Source organism: Neocloeon triangulifer, unplaced genomic scaffold, assembly GCF_031216515.1.
Source record: "Neocloeon triangulifer isolate White Clay Creek 2 clone unplaced genomic scaffold, ASM3121651v1 ptg000014l, whole genome shotgun sequence".
Classification (NCBI taxonomy): domain Eukaryota; kingdom Metazoa; phylum Arthropoda; class Insecta; order Ephemeroptera; family Baetidae; genus Neocloeon; species Neocloeon triangulifer.
The window spans coordinates 6,847,110-6,868,237 of record NW_026775556.1 but is presented as its reverse complement, the minus strand read 5'-3'; the positions used below and the strand labels follow the sequence as shown (position 1 = coordinate 6,868,237).

Below are 21,128 nucleotides of genomic sequence, written 5' to 3'. Positions count from 1 at the left end.
AATATAATGTGATTGAGTTCATTTATGACCAGCGGGTGATCGATTTTCAATGAGACAACCTTAATTTTGGTCAACTGCGTTTAATCATCATTCTCCATAATTGTGGAGACTTCTACACAGAAGTCCCAATGATTATTGTAGGTCCAAAAGCATTCTGGAAACGCTTTTGTGTGAGCCGGGTAAAAATATTTTCTTACCAAAATGGGGTCGATTTCACAATGAAAAATCCAAATATTTTGCTTTCGGAATTTGTTTGCACCTACTAATATTTTTACCCTGACACAACATTTTACTTGCACATTTTAGTCTCTTAAGCAGAAACATCCAGCAAATCAACATGAACTTTGCTTGATTGATTGTTTGTTTTATTTTTTATAAACATTCGATCTTCTCTGAAACCACAGCTCGTTCTCAACGTTGGGGCGCACAATTAATTGAATTATTCTCAGGATTGTTTAATTTTGTGTCATATTAAGGAACAAAAAATTTAAATCGGGATATTATTAAGTCCAAAATTTTAACTATCACATAGACTCTGTCTAATGTGTCTGAGCTTAGAGGGCAGAGGTGACGATTCTCTCCCTCTGACTAGACAGTACACAGGAATACAGCTGCCTAACAACTAAGATCACTACACAATGCGTTTATTGTTTTGGGGGCTCATTCTCCCCCCGAGTTCCATGATTTGGCCTTGTGATGCCGAAAAATGCCCTTCAGGAACGTCTGCTCTCAAATGACACACCAGCAAAAATGCCGCAAACTGCGAATAAATATTCAAAAATTGCTCACATGCTTTAGGTTGTCATACCTTGAGCCCCATTTTGAATAAAACTTTTTAACATAAAATTGGTGATTCCATTTCGATGGAATTTAATTTTTGGACTGAATTGTTGGTGTTCAATTCAAATAGGTGAAGCTGGTGCGCATTTTGACCAAGACTTAAATTTTGAGTCGATTGATAATTGCATTTTCTCATGTATTTTAGTCCTCAAATCCTACAATTGTTTGTTACAAAGAGAGAAAGCACGTGGGTGCGCTTGTGAAAATTCGATGCGAGCTTCTGGCTGGCTGATTGCCTTCAAGATTTTATCTGCTACACACTGTGTGCAATTAAAAAAGTGACGAGCGAGGCGCTCTGGCCAGCAGAACAACAACAGCGCACACATTAATTTATTTTACACATTACACGATAAAAATTAGGGGCCTGAGTGAAAACTGCGAGGTGGAAATTGATAATAGCAAAGCCTGTGAAAATATTGATGGACACACACCATGTACTTCTGCAACATTGATTATATAATATAAAAGAAAATAAATTGAATGAGCGAATTTGATGACGGAAAAATTAAAATAAAAATTTGATATTTTTCCACTCAATTTTCTCTCTTATAAGGCCCCCTACGATTGATACATATGGATATGAGAGATTTGATGGTTTCCACATACCTAATTATAGTTATTTGTTTATTGCTACATGTCACTTATGATTCTTATGAGTGAGAAGTTTGCCCTAGCTCGCGTCAAACACTTAACAGTTTTGGTACTTTTTTATTGTAATATCCCGTTTAAATTTAGACCGCGCCTTTTGTGTTCTTTACATATTCTTTTTGCAATACATTTATATAATTATATGTGTGTGTGTGTATGTTAATCTCTGAGTAACTGTCGCGCACGTGAAAGAGAGTCACTGCTCGGTTTGCACTTAGTCCAGTGTCCAATTGACTGCAGGTTTTGAGACGAATCGTGGCTCCTCTCACATTGACTCCATTTGCTCGGTCAGTTCTAGTAAAGGGCTCTCACTCACTGGCTGCATGGGGCTTGAACTCAGACCCAGCGGCTGCCATGCTAAGCTCCCAGGTACATACGGTGCAGATAACTGGAATTGAATAACGAATTTAAAAATTAAGCAAATTTTTGAAGATAGTTTCGGTAGTATACCTAATTTCTATTTTGTAATTTAATATGAAAATGAGGGAAAATGTATTATATTTTAGGACAAACAACAACCCCCACTCAGGGTGGCTAAAGAAACGAAAACTTTGAAAAATGTTTATATTAATTTGAAAAAAAAAAGATTTTTTTATAGTACCTGATGCCAGGTGGAATAAGACGCTCCCGGGGGACCAACAATGGGGTTGTCGGGGTCGCCGAGGGAGCAGGCGGCTGCCAATCCAGGCAATGCGAGCCACGACTCGTCCTCGCCAAGGTTTTCGGCAGGCAGCGGTGGCACCACTTGTTGTTGCTGGGCCATCTTGTACGAGGCCTGGCGCACCATGTGCCGTCTGAGCGAGGCCTCCGTGGTGGGGGCGGCCGACTGGCGTTGCAGAATCTGCCTCTTCTGCAGCAGTCTGTGCTGCAGCAACTGTTGCTGCAGGGCCGGCGGCCGCGGCAGGGCGGCCTCCTCAAGGGCCTCGGGCAGACTGATCCGCTTGGGCAAAGGCGGCCGTTCGTGTTGGTACTGCGAGTGCTGCAGTTGTCGCTGCATCTGGGCGTCCGGGGCCAAGTTGCAGTTCAGCGTCTGGTGGCGCAACACCCTGTGCTCCATCCGCAGTTGGTTGAGCTCCAGTTCGCCGTGCGCCCGGGCTGAGTCCAGCAGACGCTGGCCAAAGGTTTGCGTTGGAGCCATGCTCAAGCACCCCTGAAGTCATTTGATTTAAAAATCAAGTACTGTCTACAAACAAATACTTCAAAAAAATAAAGTCTAATTGAGGCGAAAAGGGTCAATTTTGGTAATATATTTTTTTTTACCAATTTTGATTCAAAAAGTACAAAATTCAAACAATTTTTTATAACAGAGCATATAAAGTCGTAGGGTATGAAAAAATTTCAGAGTTAAATTAAACAGGAGAGTCTACATATATCATCAGTCAATAATATGGAGAAATATAATGATGAGCAATGAAATGATACCAAAAATTTATTCCCTTTACTTAAAAAAAATCTTTTTTTATATCCCAAGAAAAATTAAATATATTTGTTAAAGAGATTTTATTGTAATTATTTAAAATATATAAAATGGTATCGTAGATTTAATATTGATAACAAGAATTAAAGAAATAAAATTTTTTCTAACCAGTGATAAAATAACAAAAATTACATTTCAAAATTTGCTAATTCATTATTTTAAAATAATGAATTATGGCTATTAAATTTTCAGTCCTAAATTTCAACGGTGTACGTGATAGAATTGGTGACGGATTGAATCTCAAAATAGAGTCAAATGAATGTACAAGGAGGTTATAGAGGTTGAATATACAGAAATAGTAAAAAAAAGTGAATAAGTAGTTACATCGCTCAAGTTGTGGAAATCAAATGCATGGAATGAAATTTCCAAAAGTAGCTTCTTTTTCTCATGCAAATGAAAAACCACCCGATTTTATATTAAATCATCTGAGAAGTAGGATCATGGTGTGGATTTGATGTCTCAAAATAAACGAAAATGGTTGTTTCTCGATTGTCCTCAACTGACGCTTTATCTTATTTTCCGTCATAAATTTAAAATACATAAACGTTTTCTTGGTATAATCGCAGGTAAATTGGACGATTTTGAGCATCGGAGAAAAATCCAATGATTACGATTTTTATATAATTAAGGAGAATCACAAAAATTAAAATTCATCAAAATGTAGATTTGAACACAGAAAATGCCACAATTTACTTTCAATTTTAAGTGGCAATTCGCACTGAGAATTGAAAACAAAAACTTTAGTACAAACAAAGTTGTATGATGGCGTTCCGTAACTGAACCACGCCAAATTTTTTACGAAGAAAAAGTTTGCTATCAATACCAAGCTCAAAGGGCTAGCCAATTTTTACGTTAGCAAAAAAATATTTATGATTTGGAAAAATTATCAAAAAATTCACGAAAAAAATTTCATTTCATTTTAATCGAATTAATTTACCTGCGCAACAAGTCCGTCGGAGGCCCTCCGTCCTTCCCTGAAGTCCACCGGCGACCTGGTGGCCGTGCGTCCAGCACCGATAGGGTTGTGTCTGAGCAGGACACGTCCGACGGGGGCAATGGCGCTGACACTGGCGCCGTGGTGGGTGGGGGTGGTCGGAGAGGTGCAGGAGGGCAGACTGGCGGCCAGTTCAGTGTCCAGGGCGCACTCCAGACTGTCGAAGGGCGAAAACGAGGTGGAGGCCTGCGAGGCGCCCGAGTCAGAGCTCAGGTGGTGCGAGAGGCCAACGTTGGGCACTGAGGACAACTCGGCGAGGGGCGCGTCCGTCTCAGGGTCCGTTTCCACACCCTCGTCCGTCGAACTGTGGGTGCTACTGGAGAAAGTGGGCGCCGGGGGAGCGCGTTGCATGAAACCGCGGGCCGGGGGCGACGCGATGCTGTCCAGTTTGCGCATCGCCTGCTCCGCAATGCTGCTCGGCCGCCGACGCTGCGTCTCCAGTGACGGTGGCGAGGGAGCGTTCGGAGCCGCTGAAGAAGGGGCGCCGGTCCGGTGCTGGCGAACTCGCTCCAGAAGCAGGTAGTAGATGGCCGCGTGGTGGTCATAACTGCTATTATTCAGAGACTGCAATTGGAGATGTAATTTAATTAGTAAAGATCAAACAAACGCAAGTGTAGAAAATTTGAAAATACTTATTAAAGATAATAATGTATTGATATCTGAAATAGATCAAAACAAACAAATTTAATCGCCAAAATTTTAATCCTTTAATTAATACAAATTTTAAAAAATACTGAAAATGAAGATTCAAAATATTATTGAATTAAAAAAAAAAATAAAATAGTTTATTTATTTTTTTTTAAATATTTTTATATTCATTACCTTTTTTTTATAAAATTAAACAAATTAATCTGCTCAGATATATTTTATCAATCATCATACATAACAGTTTGTTCCGTTCCTACAGCAACATTTTCTAAGAAACACTCACCTCTTTAGTTTTGGCGGCGTCGATCCCGAGGCTCTGCATAAGTCTCAAGATCTGCTCGTTTGGTTCTCCCGAGGGTGGGTTCGAGCTGGGCAGCAACCGGGGCGGTCCTTCCGCCACCATCCACCGGTGCCTCTTCACCTGTTCCACTGTGAACCGCTTTTCTGGCGCCAGCACCAGCATTTTGCGGATCAGTGACTCGCATTCTGCAACACGACGAGCACGCCGAGTGAATAAAAAAAGAAAGAAAGAATGGATAAACGCGCCGTCAATATTCACAATTTCATCAGCGATGGCGCCGGCACAAAAGCCGTTTCGCCGTTAAATCTGGTAAAAGGGTTTCATGCCCTAATGGCTTCACTTTTTTGCCGGCGCTCACAAATTTCCCCCAATCTCTCTGCGGACACGCAGCTAATATAATATATCTCTGCAGCAAGGGTCGCAGTTGTTGATCGGAAATTACTTGTTTGCGGAAAAAGTTATTTGAACTTATCATCAACAATTAATGTGTCACCAATTAATTTTCTGCAACACTATTATGTTGATGATGAAATTTAAATTTTCAACATTTTTATTTTCTACCTGGAGATATTTAGCTTATATCTTTTAATATTCCTACCGATTCATTCAAATTAGGAATTAGGAACTAGTTATTTTTATTAACTCCCTTATAATTTTTTTACGCACTTCAGATTTTTGAAAGTGAAATTTAATTGGAAACTAAATTCATTAAGCAAGTAAATTTTGCAGTTTTATAACAAGGGATTTCAGAATAAAGATGTTTAGAAAAATCTATTCGCATGCTTCTGTTTTGGACTAGTAAGGGGTTCCCTCAATCTGCTCGCTCTACTTTATTGTTGTGCTGATTTTACAAGAAAAGCTCTCGGATGTTTCAATTTGCGCAAAAGCAGATTCGCTTTGCTCCATTTTTTCAGTGTTTGTCGGCACGTTTCTTTTGCATCGATTTCGATTCGCGAGACTGGAATTCGCAATCCGATGAATGTCGCGCGTGTGAAGAAAACCGTGTTCCTTTGTGCGGAGAGTGAAAAGAAGAAATAGTGTTTCTCTTTTGATGTGCTTGCGGAACGAAGTCGCTCTTGTCACATAATCCAATCGCGCACCAACCCCCGAGACCGCCGTACTGAGAATGGTGTGTACGTATGTTCCGCAGTCCTGTGAGCCACTTACCCACCGTCACTTCAGAAATCAATATCCATCCTAGCCTTATCGAGAAACTCGCTTGTTATTCTTCATTTCTCACGTTGGAAGGAAATTGAAATTACGAAAAAAATTGTGGGTGGCTCAGGTAATGTTTTACTTTTTTATATAAGAAACTCGTCTGAAAGGGTTTCTGCTCTCCCTTCCCCGCAAATACTTCTAGAGGTTTTTTAAAAGACGACAAAGGGCCCTTTGCATTTTTTATTTATGCAGGCTGTATGTACCTGTACTTCAATCAAAACGTGTATTCAAGGGGGAGCGCGCCAGAAGTTTTTTTTTTACAAATCCTTCCCAGACGAGCTTTTGACTCACTAAATAATGAGCGGACTGACGTGGTAGATTTCTTTTCTAAACTATTTCCTGGAAATAAAAACGTAGAATCATACAGAAAAAAACCCACAATAAAATAAAAGTGTATGGTTTTGACAATATTAAATTTTATTATAAATATAGTTTTCTATGTTTTTAATAAAAAAAAAAAATCACAAACAATGCGTAAAATTGTGTTAACTATTTTTTATGTATATTTTTTTATGTTATATTTTTATAATTTGGCTCACATTAAATTTGGACACTTAAAAAGTAATTTTATGCTATCCTGACCAAATTTTTCATCATTCTTTAGAAAGTTAATAAAAACCAATAACATTTGACTTCTATTGCGGCATACTAATGGAAAGTTGGCTACCGCTTGGAAAATTTTGGTAGATAATAATTATCCCTTCCATTTTTGTACATAAAATTTCCCAGCCATTTTACGGACTATGGAATTTCAATTTTCTGAAGCTGTTAAATCCTTTTAAGATATAATTGAAACTATAATAAGACTGATTTATGTTTAATAAATCCCTTTATATTCAGTTAGCCTTTGAAAAAGTTTGGTAAAGTCAAATTTGCAAGAATGATATGGTCCAAAAGTATGTGAGAGTGATTCTCTCGGCCCGTTTCACCTCTCCTATTATTAAGCAAGTTGAAGGGGTGTGCATGCGTATCCATAATAAAAAATTAATATTTTCGAGTGCGTTCACTGGAGGGTGTCTAATTTTGAGTGGCGTATTCGAATGACGTCACGAAACGCGCCGCTTTTCACCAAGAAAGGGCGGCGAATAACGAGCGCGCCACAAAACACGGTCGAGTTATGGGGGGTTGCTTCGGGGGAGCAAGACGCGGTAGGGTGGCTCTCTGACGCAGGCACCCGCGCCCCGTGACGTCATTCGGACTCGCAATCGCCCTTTGCAACTCGGCGGCAGCCAGGCAGTTCGCCAACAACCACTTCACGCTCATTATTGGCCCCAGCGAGTCAACTCAATTTGCCAAAAACACGCAGCCACCGACGCCACAAACGCGTTTCATTCGATATTTCTTTTGACGCGCGTTCGCATACAAAATATTGTCAAAAAGCGTCAGATATATTTATTTCAAATTCATAAAAAACCATTCAGCATAAAAAATTTGAGCATAAATTTTCATTTCTTCACATGGAAAAAGTTTTTGATTTGAAAAATACAAATGAAATTTTTGTCTCTTCATAGTGTGTAGAAACTTTGCGATTTCTCGATGAGTTATGCTTTCTCGTTTTCTGCTTGTGTTTAGTTTACAAAAAACGTCTCTTTTATTTTGACTGATATGATTTACATATTTTTAAATTACATCAATTTTTAAAAAATAATAATTTGCTAAATAACAATAACCTAATTTATTTGCTAAAAATTAGAACTTTCTAAAAATTTGTTTCACTACTAGATTTTGTACTGTATAATTGTTTAAACTTTCTTACCTGAGCTCATGAAGTATGGAATTCTAAACCGTCCTGACAAAACTCGGTCCCTGAGTGACTGAAGGGTGGGCCCATCAAAAGGCAGAGCCCCGCACACCAAAACGTATAAAACTACGCCCAGGCTCTGAGGACAAAGGAATAATTTTCATTTTTCTTCAAAACTCCTCTTCTATTGAAAAAAGAAAACTCACCCAAATATCGATTTCCGGTCCTGTGTACTTCTTGCCTTCGAAGACCTCAGGCGCTGCGTAAGGGGGTGAACCGCACCACGTGGCCAGCTGACCAGTGGGAGAGAAGTAGTTGCTGAAGCCAAAGTCGGCGATTTTGATATTCATGTTGGCATCCAACAAGAGGTTTTCCGCCTGCAACCATTTGAATATTTCATCAGGCTCTCTTTTCTCCATGCATACAGATTATAACAAGAGAAAAAGAAAATTGCTTGGTAAAAAAAGGAAAAAAAGATAGGAATATTTATTTATTTCAAAAAATAAAGTTCACTGTAAAATTTATGGTTTTCTAAATTCCTTGTAAATATTTTGCATTTTCTTTCTCATGAAATTTGCAAGTTTTGGCCCAATTCTATAAAATTCATGCACCAGGAATTATCCAAAAAAATTTCCCTTGTCATTAAATTCTAAAATCCCTTCAATTTTTAACTCGTTAAAGCCTTTTGCCTTTTTGTTAAAATCAAGGACTTATTGGTATACAAGAAGACATGTTTTCAATAAACTTTTATATATTTGAGAATAAAATTGAGGAGCAGAGATTGAAAGCAGGCGGCGCATGTCCATCTGTCCGTAGTATGTACATAAACGTGCATGTATGCGAAGTGAAGCGCGGTGGTTGCCTCCTTGGCACAACGATCTCTCTCTCATTGACGTCATTCAAGATTTTGTGCCTCGAAGTGAGCGTAAACAATGCAAATACCTGGTCTGATAAAAAAGACCATGCCATGCTTTCCTCAAATCTACGCCCCGATCTAGACAACAAAAATTACGCCAAGCCCTAAACGGCGGCCACAAATAATTCAGCAATTTATTGATTCCCCGGCAGGGAGGATGCTTTTTACGACCGTACTAACGGCACGCAAGGCGCCACACGATTACGAAGAAAAAAGGTACATCTTAGAACTCGTTGAAAATGAGAATTTAGAGCAGCTACGAGATTTTGAATTAATATAGAAACTTATAGAATTATAGGATTGAATAAATTATAGCTCTTAATTTTAAGAATAACTGTTATTATTGAATTAATACCATGTCTTCCCCGAAATTTGATAAAAAAAAAAAAACTGTTGGCCGTGTTTTGAAATTAATTCATGGGATAACGTGGGATTTTCCCTAAAATTCAACAGAATTCCATTCGGAAAACCCCTTTGTCTTTATCAGTAAAGGAATGAAATCATCAAACGCCTGCATAGCCGCGGATATGCAACCCGCTCAACATTTGAGGCTGGCCGCGGGTCGTTGAGCTCATGCAGCGTGAAAGGTCATCAAACACCGTCTTTTCCTTCTAAGTGAATGCGGTTTTCGGAACACCAAACAGGAGGAAAGAAAGGTTTTTCCCGATTCCGGATCTTACCTTGAGATCTCGGTGAACCACGTGTCTGTTGTGGCAATACTCCACTGCAGACAGAATCTGCCAAAATTTACGTCTCGCTTCTCTCTCCGGCATTCTTCCATGCCTGGCTATATATTCTGCAAAAACAGAAATGACACAAAATTAATCATGCAGTCTAATTGAATAAAAGATAGAAGGCATTAAAAGACAAGAGATAGAACTAGATGGATAGATAAATTATTAGCTCCATTTTTTTTAACAAAATATAAAACAATATAATGTGCTATTTTAATTTTTTCTGTTGGCAATAAAATTTAAAAACAACTCTCCTGGGAAAAATAAAAAAATTGTACCCCTTAAAATTTTTCAATGTTAAACAAATTTTTTAAATATTGATATTATATCCTTCTGCAATTTTAGTTTCATATTATAAAAGAAAGGATTGCTGCGTTTGCCAAAAAGTTTTTGAAATTTGTTGTTCTAATTCATTCAGTTGATTTCTTTTTTTTTTTTTTTGTCTTTGTCAATAACAAATTTATGTTTATTTAATAAGTATTTTTGATTACTAAAAAAAAATGTTTGTAATTTTTAGAAAGAAACTTCAACGCTGCTGGTCATTTAGGTGCTGATGAACTTTCTCTCTAAAGAATTACAAAGCGATGATATTTTTAAAGAATTCCACGACAAGCCATTTCTTTTGATGTGAGATGAACGTTTTGCAGAACACCTGCTCTGTTTTGATAGGTGCTCAACTAAGGAAAAGCAAAACATTATCGGCGCAAAGCATTTCATTTCAAGGCTTCAGGCGTGTCTCTATATATTGACACGCCGACTTGAAAGTCTTCCAAGACAAAATTCTGCACCACACGCCGGTTGCGTGCGGAAACAGAGAGACACACACCGAACGAGAAATAGCTTAATGAGTGTAATCACTGACGCACTTTTTCTCAAAATAAAACACGGGAAGCCATTTATAACTGAGCTGGAAGATTTTCAGCTCAACGATGACGTCATTCGAATTGGCCAAATTGCCATGAATACCTATATAGCTTGTTCTGGAAAGGTAATTCTAATTTTGTATTTTTCATTTTTAATTCGACTTGTTTTAAGAAGAATAAACAACAAAAACAATAATAATAATATTAATTGCGTAAAATTAGCAGATGAAGATGAGCAGATTCTAGACAATTGACTGTATAGAATTTAAAAACATTACAATTTTAATCTTAACAAAAACAATTAACTTTTTGAGGAAAACAGAAATTTCCAAGTTTTTCTGTTAAAAAATCCCAATTTTAAACCTGTCTATAATAACAAAAAGATCATGAAACAAAACAAAAATAAACTTCAATTAATTTAAAATTCCGCTTACAAAAAAATTAGTATCATTGTAAACTTTTGAATATTCCGTTAATCACGTTCATGCAAATAGCGGGGTATTTGAAAAGCCGTGTGAAAATTTTCTCAGAGCGAAAGTTGAACGACCGTCAAGGGACCACTGGTAATGCTCTCATCAGTCTGGGGGGCCGGGTTGTATAAAATAATATTGCTGGTGCAAATAAGCACCAGATGAGCGCAGCTCTCATAGTTTTTTTTGGCCATGGGCAATTAGCAAACAAATTTATCATCAAATCTCGGTTAGGGCAATGAATTCACACGCGCGGCAGACGTACGAGGAGAGAAAAGCGCATAAAAGAGGCCAAAATCGATCTGACGCGGTGACGTCACCAACCAACTTGCGTCAGCGATTTACTTACTCTCCGTACTTGCATGCAGTATGCCGCTCTTTATGATCTTTATTACTATTACCGACTTTTCTATCTGACGGGCACTTACTTCTAAAGATTCGACTGTGAGAGATGATGAGATGTGCAATTTGGCTGTTGGAATTTACACGCATAGGCGTGGGAGCTGAGGAAGAAACTTTCCGGCAAGAACTTGCCAATTAATCAGGATTAATCAACTCGCATCAGCTCAAAGACGAGTAGGAAAAACTTCAATACGTAATTAATTGGAACAAAATTAATTTCTTCATTCATGTCGTATTTTCAATAAACATTTTCAAATGTAATTAAATGATTGGTTTCTAAAATTTACTATAAATCAATTAAATTAAGTGTAATTAATGAGAATGAAATATCACGGCTTTTTATAAAACCTTTTCCCAAAGATTTAGAAAATTTGGAAATTAAGCTAAATCTTTGATTTTGTTGGGTTGATTAGAGGTTGATTTACTTTGATTATCATTATTTTCAATTTTTGGACACACTTAAATAAAAATATATATAGTGTTAAATATATTGAGATATGAAATCTCTAGGAAAAACGGTAAAAAATATAAGGCGGAAATCCTGCCTTATCAAATTCGTAATATTCATCGGGATTTACCCAAAACGTTTGACGTTTGAATATTTGGAAATTTGTATCAGATTATTTCCTGTCCAATTTAATTTTTGAATAAATAAATTACATTTTCATATTCTTCTAGGAAAAAGTCTATATTTTTGTCATCAATTTATAGTAACAAAAAACAAATGTACATCAAGTGAATTAATTTTAAAGAATTACATGCGTAACTGGATCGACAAAACAAATGCGTTTGAAATATCTGGTTTGATAATTTCGCTTCAAATTTTTCCAGAATGTCTAATCTTTTCTAACAGGGAATATAAATATCACTGCGTTTTTGCAATTCCAAATAGAAGGTTACGAGAGGCATGTGCGTCATTGAAAACATATAATATTAACTTCCTGTTATGATTTTATCATAATCACTTTCTATCAAAATAAATAATACCTAGCATGTGTGTAACCAATTGCAGTGACACATCTTTTTTAACAATTTGGCAAACTCGTCACTTTCTCTGGTGCAAGTAAAATTGCAAGCAATATATCATAATACACAAAGATCAGCAGTCATGGCTTCTCACAATAAAATCCCACTCGTGAAAACGCCGAAGAATGACAATAATATATTATACTTTTTTTATACTCACCAAAGATTTCTCCCTGACTTGCATATTCAGAGACTATGTAAATCATATTCTTGGTCTCCATCACCTGCGAATCAAAACAATAATATTTCTCTCAGAAAAGTGTTTCAAAATTGGAAATAAAAACGAAAATGGGAATTTTTAATTAGTTCCCAAAAATCTTTATTTTTGGATAATCTGCTGAAATTGTATAAAAATTGAAAATATAAAAATGTGTCACGACCCACGGCATTTGTTTGAATGCCAGGCTTTGTCTCCACTCTCATTACACGAAAGTTGACCTTTGCAGCCGTTTGGTGCCTTGGGTGCCGCAGAACCATTTTATAAATTTGCTCAAAAGAGAGACGCCCGCGCTTTTCCGACGGCAAACATAATTTTCCACATTTAGGCAGGTCAAAGGTCACGCGCGGTGTAGGCTGCACCTGACTCTTGAAAAGGTCAGATCAGGCAGCACAGGAGCAATCAAGTGGGGCCGTCGTGATTAAGCCTAGGCACGCCATGTGTGACGTAAAAGCGATTTCGCACGATAAGGCAGCGCGCGCGGAGACGGCTCGACTCCGCGGCGATTACACAGGCATAGAAAGACACGCTATTCCTGGCCTCTCTCACTCGCTGTGATCAATAATATCGGAAATAATGTGCAGAGTCGTTCAATATGAATATGAAACCAAAATCAGACCACCATAACCTCAGAATGTTAACACGACAGAAGTGTAATAAAATTTTTTTAAGAAAGGTCTGGAGATATTTCATGAATAAGACTTCAATGATATTGCACCTTTGTTGAAAAAAATTGAATTTGTTACTTTACACATAACTGAAAGTTAATAATTTTTTGTAATTTTTGATGAAACTGAATTTTGAATTTGACATTCATTTACAAAATTTTTGAAAGATTTGTTTCACAGCTAAAATTTAAAATTTAAAGGAAGACAAAATAACGTTAAAAACTGTCATAATATTTTAGATTTTCATTGGCTTATTAATACTTAATTACGTAAAATCTTGTATCATTGCTGCAAGTTTTTTTTTAATTTTTAATTATACAGAGTGCGCAAGACAAATGTGTGCGATATAGAAATCACAGTCTGCGCTCATGTTTCACGCCAATTAATTCGCTGGAAGCGCATGTGACGCAAAAAAAGCAATCAGCGCCGCACATGGAACTGCCTGGGCTGTCACGAGGAACAAGCATATGGCACAGCTCCTTCACACTCGCGTGGATACATAGCAAATCAAAGGCGAAAAATTATTTCGGAGATGATTCATCTCTCGCACCAGGTCCATCTGCCGCGAGAGAAAAAATAAATGGCGCGGCTCGCAAATCATCGCATAATGATGAACGCAGTTCGAACCAGTTAAAATCGATTTTTCGATACGCTTTGGCGCGCCATTACATGCAATTCCGTTTTAGAGTAAAAAGAAGATAATAGATGCTTGCCTGGAAGAGCTTGATGATGTGTGGATGGTCGAGTTGTTTCATGATGGCCACTTCTCGATACACCTTCTGCAGATTGCTAGCGTCCAATTGTGTTTTGTCGATTATCTTGATAGCCACCTGTCAATTAAAAAGAACAAGAGGTTAATTACTTTATGCTTGAAATTAATACAAATCAAATTTATCATCAATATTAATAATTAAAAATCGGTTGATTAATTTTTCTTGAAAACGGCATTTCTTGAGTGTATTTATGGTTAAACGATAAAATCCTGTTGTGTGTTTCAAAAACACTAATCCACTCTTAAATCCCATCATTTGAGAAAGGCTTTTTATCAATTGATGATTTCCTAACAATGCAAGAGAATTAATCGATTTAAGGAAAATATTATTCACTAATTCATTAATTTGTGAATTTTGAATCATTTTTGCTCTAAATTTTCCTGTAATTTAATGAGAAGTTGTGCGCGTTTCTCAGGGCTTTCATCGAGAAAAAGTGTAATTTCCGTTCGCACAGCTGCAAACGATGGTGCGCGGCTGAAAAATGTCGCACGTCAGGTTATTCGCGCGCAACTAGAGCCGCTTAGATGAGTTTTTGAGGCGAGAGAGATGTTTTCGAGTGCGTCAGGCGACTCGAAATAGCCCCGAGTCGCGATCTCTCTAGCCCTCGCAAATATACAGCAAAATCTCTTTCTGCGTGTGCGAGTGAGCGAGAGAGAGCGAGACGCCCACGCTCCTCTAATGGCAAATCAAAGACCCCTAGCAATTCGCAATAGAGGTTGTTGCTGTGGTGCCTGCGTGCGTCACTATCTGCAGCTTGCGCGAGTGTGTTTGGTAACTGACCAAAAGCCACCCTCCAGCTTTTGACGTCAAAATTTCATTGGCCGCGCTGCCAATCTGTTCTGCAAATGTCAAAGGCGATTGCTCAACTATAAAATAAGCAAGCAATTGGCCGACAAGGATTATTTATTGAGAGCGTGTTCCATTTTGCACAGAGAATTCTCGGCACTACGGAAGCCGGTCCGACCACTTCCCTTTTCGATGGCAATGAGGATCCGCGTAAATCAATCGTAAATCCACGTCATATTTTTTATTTTAAACCATAATTAATTTTATTTTAAATCCACAAAAGGGAAAAAAATTGTGTTAAGAGAATAAAGAGACGAAAAAATTATTTACTAGCATTAAGAATTTAAAATGGGAAAATCGTTAATCAGAATTTATAAATGAATTTCAAATTCTACCGCTTTCAATAAATTCATGCAATATGTACCCGATACGGAGTTTCCTGAAACCTGGAACTGTTTTAAATAATATTTATGTTTGAAAATAGAAAATACGAGGTAACACAAGTTTTTTCATTCAGCAATATTTGTCAAGACGTATGATAAATTAATTTCATTTTCTCTTTTCAACAAATCATTATGAACAATATCTAATTGTTAACATTTATTGAACAAAAATCTGCATTAAAAAAACACTTGAGGCTTGTTGGCTATTTTTTTTTATAAATTGCTGAATTTAAATATTCTCCTAAATCTGGCGCAGTTTTTTAAAATCTTCAGAAGCGAATATCTGATGAACTGGTAAAAACAGCTCAAAAATTAAAACAATATTTAAAATTATTTATTATGCACTGTTAAATAAGTTTTCAAAAAAGTCAACTATGGAAGACTAAAAAAAAAAAATAATGATATAGCTGTTTGTAAAGCAATTTTTAACTTATCGACAGTAAGGAACCTTTTATGATCACAATCTTTTGATAAATGTGCCACCTTTTGAATTTGAAGTTCAATTCCACTGGAACAATTTCAGTCTATTTTTACTCCATAGAGATAATTTAATTTCTTTTTCTCAGTCCGATTGCGGGAAAAATAGCGAACAGTTGGTATAATATTTGCTTTATGCTTGTTTTGTGCAAAAAGCCGCTGCTCTCGCGCTCTGCCCGCTTATATCTTATCTGTGTGAGATGGTCAGGTTGCATGAACGCGCGGCGTGCTACGGCTGCAGCTGCTGTTGATGCAAAACACTCTCGCGGCCGCCGGGTTCAATGTCAAATCGCGAGTCCAGGCCTAAAATTAAAACACGCCGCGCGTCCATTCGGTACAAATTTATCCCCGTCGGGCTGCGTGGGAGGCGCGACCAAATTAATTCCGACCCGCTGGGAAATTTATGAAACCGCGCAAAAAAAATGTGCAAAAATAGAAAACGTATGGTTTGATCGTGGCAGGACGTTTGAAAATGAGCAGCACACTGCTTGGAATTCCTGCAAATTGACTCGTTCACACTGTTTATCCTATTAGGCTATTAGCGATCTACGATTTGTACACTGAGAGTAGTCCTTCTCTTTCTCTCTTGCGGCTTGTGCAAACCATCAAGCGGTACAAAAAATACGAGTCATCAATTTTGGGCTCAGGTTTTTCTACGATTTATTTGACATTGGCAAATATTATTCCTTTACTCGCTGCGATACGATAAATTCCTAACTGAAAAGTTTGCAACAAAAAAATCATGTTCCTAAAACATTGATTCATTTTTAAATTTGATAAGGAACAATAATGTCGATTTTCATCATAATTTACATTTTACTATTACCCACTATTACCGTAATTAATTTTTCAAATCACCATAAAAAAACGTTTTAGTCGTAAAATACTATCACGATATTTTTCTTTCTTAAATTTTAATCGTTTTTGCAAGTAAAAAAGTCAATTGAAATTAAAAATGTAAAAAGTATTATAATTTAATTATTATAATTTAAATTAGGGATAACCTTTTTTTGGGAAATAAGAATCCCTTTTTCTATATTTTTCCCATAAAATCCGCTCTTTCAATTTAACTTTCATCCATTTAGATTTAGTGAAACAATTAAAAGAATAAAATCCCATGATTATCTGAAAAGAGGCTTCAATTGGGAAAGTTAATGGCAAAAAGTAGAACACAGATTTTTAGTTTTATGTTCAAACACTTCACAACCAAAGTTGATTTATGTTTGATTAATTAATTAAAACAAATTTTTAAACAAAAAGACTAAAATTTCGTTACTTTTACATTCATTACACAGAGTGGAAGAATCTTAAAATGAAAGAGCAGATTATATAAAAAAAAAGAGCAGAAACAAGAGTTTCTTATTTCTCAAATAAAATAATACATAAATTGTATGAAATTTGTAACATGAATGAACGTTTCATGGCGTTTTGCTGTTTCACTTTAGAAACGGATTCTAGAGCTTTTTTTCTGCAAGGGAGCTTTTTAAAAATTATAGAAAGCATTTAAAAAATAGCGGATGTTGCTCCTTTTTAAAGTGGTCTCTTATCAATCGGTCGCGCGAGAACGCGTATGTATGAAACATATTTGTTCACATGTGTTGTATGTATACGTGAGTCGTGCCGCGCACTCAGTGACGTTCGTGTTACTTTTCTAATGAGTAAACAAGGCCCGTGTTCTCGTTATATTTGCCGAGAGGTGCAGTATATTTGTAAATGCGCGAGACAAGTAGCGATCTGCTTTTTCCGCGGCCCTGCCAAGAAGGCAAACAAAAAGCAGTGCTCTTTTTAGCGTGTGTTTGCGCCAGAATTATATTTTATTATGTATAACATTTATGGGTGGGTGCATCAAGATTATCAGATGATTGTCTCTTGTCGAAAAACTAGGTTAAGACGGCAATAATCTGATGGAAAATCTAGACCGCGAATATCAAGGTGCGTAAACGCATTTTATCAGAGTCGCTAGAAAATACACCCGTGTCAACGGTTGACGTTAATTTAGTGAATGATACAAGTGTGCGTCAAACTTTGGGGAATAACCTGAAAGCGAATTAAATTTTTACAAATTATTCGCGGAAGTGAGAGTTTGTGATATATGATCATTTAATTAACATAAATAACAATGTTAAAACAGTATTTCATGAAATTTATTTATTTTTACCTTTTTATTTAAATACGTTGTTTTTAAAAGTTTTATATATTTTTAAATTTGTTTAAATTTGGGACACCGTCTTGTTCAGCTGCTGCATGGTGGGAGCCAAAAATTTAGCGAAAAATTTATGATTAGCTCCGTCCGCTCTGACGAATAGCGGACAGCCGGTGGCAAATTTTTTGTTTGACGTCAGTCAGTCACTCAGCCGCGGAGACTCGTCCTCTCTTATTAATATTCGCCGCGCTCGGTCTGAACTTTCAATGCAATTATATCTTGCGTTTTATTGCAGCTTTGAGAAATCCTTAAATAGAGGCCTCCTGTTTCGTTTATGGCTGCAAGACGCATAAAAAAAGCCAAAGTAAGCATAGACTCTTCAGTTTGCTTTGTATGATGAACAAGAAAGTGCTTAAACGCATGATTGGCGTTCAATTTCCGATTCTAGTGCGTTGGCTAGAAGGTCGTCCGGCCTAGAGTTAACTGTGTAATTATTATTATCGTCAACGTGCTTTTACCTCAGCGTGTTGAGTTTATTTATGGATTCTCGTTAACAAGAAAAACGGCTCAAGAATGAGTTATTTTAAATCGCCTTCAACTTTCCAAGATGGGTTGGTAAAGTTTATTGAACCTTAAATCCGTAAATAAAATAAATATATGAAGATAAAATTTTTCTATTCGTTTAGGTTAGTTCAAATTATTGATAAGGATTTTATGTCACCACAATATAAAGGATTATCTGTTAACAAAATATTCCCAAATAAAATAAATAGCGATTTCTTTTTTTAAATTGCCATCGATTGCTCAGGAATGAGTTTTTCATCTTTTTTCCTCTCACAGTTAGGGGGAAAGAGTAAAAAAGGATAGTTTAGTTTTCTCATTCGTAAATATGGTTTAACTCTCACGACAAAAAAATTGTAATTGATTGTCGGGTCAAATTTCTAGAATAAATCTGACAGTAAGAGTGAGGAGCGGGATGCATATTATCAGAGCGCAGGGTCAATGGCAAATAATTTAATGCTCATTAGAATGGCCTCAAAAGCAACGTGAGCGCGGATGAACAGCGTTGCGACAACACCGGTATATGATTGTGTCTCTCCAGTGTAGCGTGGAGTATTTTTAGGTATACGTCGGCAGGAAAGCGTGGCTGTCGCGGGCCAGAAAACTCACTTAAAACGCGAGTGAGAGAGTGGCTCGTTTTTTCAACTCAAGAGACTGATTTATTTCATGCCACCAAATCCACTTCGCTTCATTATTCAAATGCACACAATTAAAACGTGCGACTCCCACGAGCTTGTCCCTAGAGGAAGAAACGCGCCCCAGCTTTAGGAGGTCGGACGTGGAAAGCGCTTGCGAGTTGCACGAAATTGAAATTTATGGTTCACACCGTCGCCTAAAAAAAAAGAAAGAAACTTCACGACCAGCAACTAACGAAATGAAGTACGTTGACGTCACTTCCCACAATTGCCGAGAGTGCAGCAATTAATTCAATTGAAATTTGCAGAGAGCTTCTGTTAAGGCGAATTTTTCGTCATACTTTTGCTTGTTTGGTTCGTTAAAAATGAGATTACGTTGTTTGTTTATCAACAGTGGCATTTGGTAGACATGATGGACGAGAGCAAATTCAAGGTGCGAAAGCACTTAAAAAATAAATATGTGCATTATGCAAATCGCCAGCCGCGCGACGCCCGTCATTCTTTTGACTCGCGCAATTTGTACTGGTAGGAATAATTTGTTTGACGATTTTCACGGTTTTCTAAATTTCACTAAGTCTGAGAAAGTCCTAAGTTAGACCAAAAATTAAAAAATAAATTAAAGAAATTACAAGAAATAATTTTAATTTGGTTTTGAAGTTGAATTTTGTTGATAAACGAAAAGCCTGTGCAATAATGTATGTAAAAAATTATCCCTTTTTTTCTTGTCAATCAAGAGAGACAAATTAATGCACTGCATGACTGCAGTGGAAAATATTGATCCTTCTTTCTACGAGTGCAACTTCATTGATTCCAAAAATAATGAAAACCAGCGTGTTGTCCACTAATGAAATCAAAGATATCATTTTAATTCAAAAAAATTCAAAAAAAATTGTACTAAATATTACTAGATTAATTACCCTGAGGAAATTTTTTTTTAAGAAAAATACAAGCTAACTAATTAAATTGATGGAATTTTTAGTAAATGTGAACGTTTATTTACATTAAGTAAACCTGCTGGTGTTAGGAAAAACCACGATGGTGCATTGTAGAGAAAAGAGTGGTTGAAAAAACAAACCTCAGTCTTAGTGATCCGGTGTCTAGCCAACTTGACGACGGCAAAGTTTCCCTTGCCGATGGTGCGCTCGATGTCGTAGAAACCGACCCTGATGGGGGTGCCTTTGTGAGCGTCCGCAGCCATGACCATTTCTTGTTGCTGCAGACGGCGGGTCGCGCAGAGCGGTGCCTCCTCTCTCTCAGGTTAGGCCGGTGCAGGTCGGCCGCTGGCCGTCACTTCATTCTGCTGGCCCGCGCACAACTACTCTGATCTAACTCAAGTTGACGCACGAATGACGTCACTCGGTGCTCAATACTCGGCGCAGCGACTCGCTGCCGCACGCGACTCGGCGCTGCCACCTGCCGGCGGCTCGCCCAACACTTTTCTGCGGGGGCTCCTCCCGTTCGCCAAGAGAGCACCGATTGTGTCGGAGAACAGGCACTGTGGCTAATCCTATATCTTTTAGCGACGAGCTCTTTTCTGATCAATGGGGGTGCCTAATTATTGATTTTATAATTTCAGCAGGACCTCCATTTTGGTGCTCAATAAACTTTTTGCTGGAAACTGGAAAAACTAAAATAAGGGGAAGTTTATTTTCAAAATGATATTTTATCATTTTAAATGCAATAGAAATATTTTATGAAACAAAATATTATGCTAAGGATTTATTTTCTCTGCTAATTTGATGAAGGAAATAATACTTTCAACAAAACTTAAAAAATTAGGGTAAAATTAAAATATATACATTGTTATTTATTATTTATAATTAATTTTATCTCTTGATGATTTAAAATTTGATTTTTTTTAAACATTATTAACATTAGCAGTATAGCACAGCTTGGATATTATTATTTAAAATTATAACCAGAAATTTAAGCTAGTCTGTTTCCTGTTCTTCAAAATTTATGGCGACTCTAGACCATTAATCTTTCTGAAATTGGATAATGAAGAGTGTTTACCCACGATGACTAACTAATTGTCCCACTCGTGCTTAAAAAAGTCAACTATTTGGCACGCTTTTGTGCTTTCAAACTCTTTGCCGTGCTCAAAATTAAGACGGCGGACTTGTGAATGCTCGTCGGCAACAGGCGGC

The 21,128-nt window shown here is 37.1% G+C and overlaps 1 protein-coding gene across 1 annotated transcript; it reads right to left on the bottom strand.

The window, feature by feature from the left end:
- Positions 1 to 46: 46 nt before the first annotated feature.
- Positions 47 to 20,305, bottom strand: LOC132199669 (serine/threonine-protein kinase SIK2-like). Its single transcript, XM_059624573.1, has 10 exons — positions 20,057 to 20,305; positions 13,877 to 13,993; positions 12,439 to 12,502; positions 9,464 to 9,579; positions 8,074 to 8,244; positions 7,883 to 8,006; positions 4,891 to 5,093; positions 3,903 to 4,523; positions 2,090 to 2,638; positions 47 to 1,876 (listed from the first exon to the last, which is right to left on the bottom strand). Exons 1-10 carry the CDS (start codon positions 20,183 to 20,185, stop codon positions 1,754 to 1,756), a joined length of 2,217 nt encoding a protein of 738 aa, XP_059480556.1. The 5' UTR covers positions 20,186 to 20,305; the 3' UTR covers positions 47 to 1,753.
- Positions 20,306 to 21,128: the final 823 nt, after the last annotated feature.

Coding starts and splice junctions, on each gene's coding strand:
- LOC132199669 (XM_059624573.1), bottom strand. CDS start 20,185: ATGGTCATGGCTGCGGACGCTCACAAAGGCACCCCCATCAGGGTCGGT. Junction 9,580..12,438: donor AAGTCAGGGAGAAATCTTTG/GTGAGTATAAAA, acceptor CTGTTTTTGCAG/AATATATAGCCAGGCATGGA. Junction 4,524..4,890: donor ACGCCGCCAAAACTAAAGAG/GTGAGTGTTTCT, acceptor CTCCAATTGCAG/TCTCTGAATAATAGCAGTTA.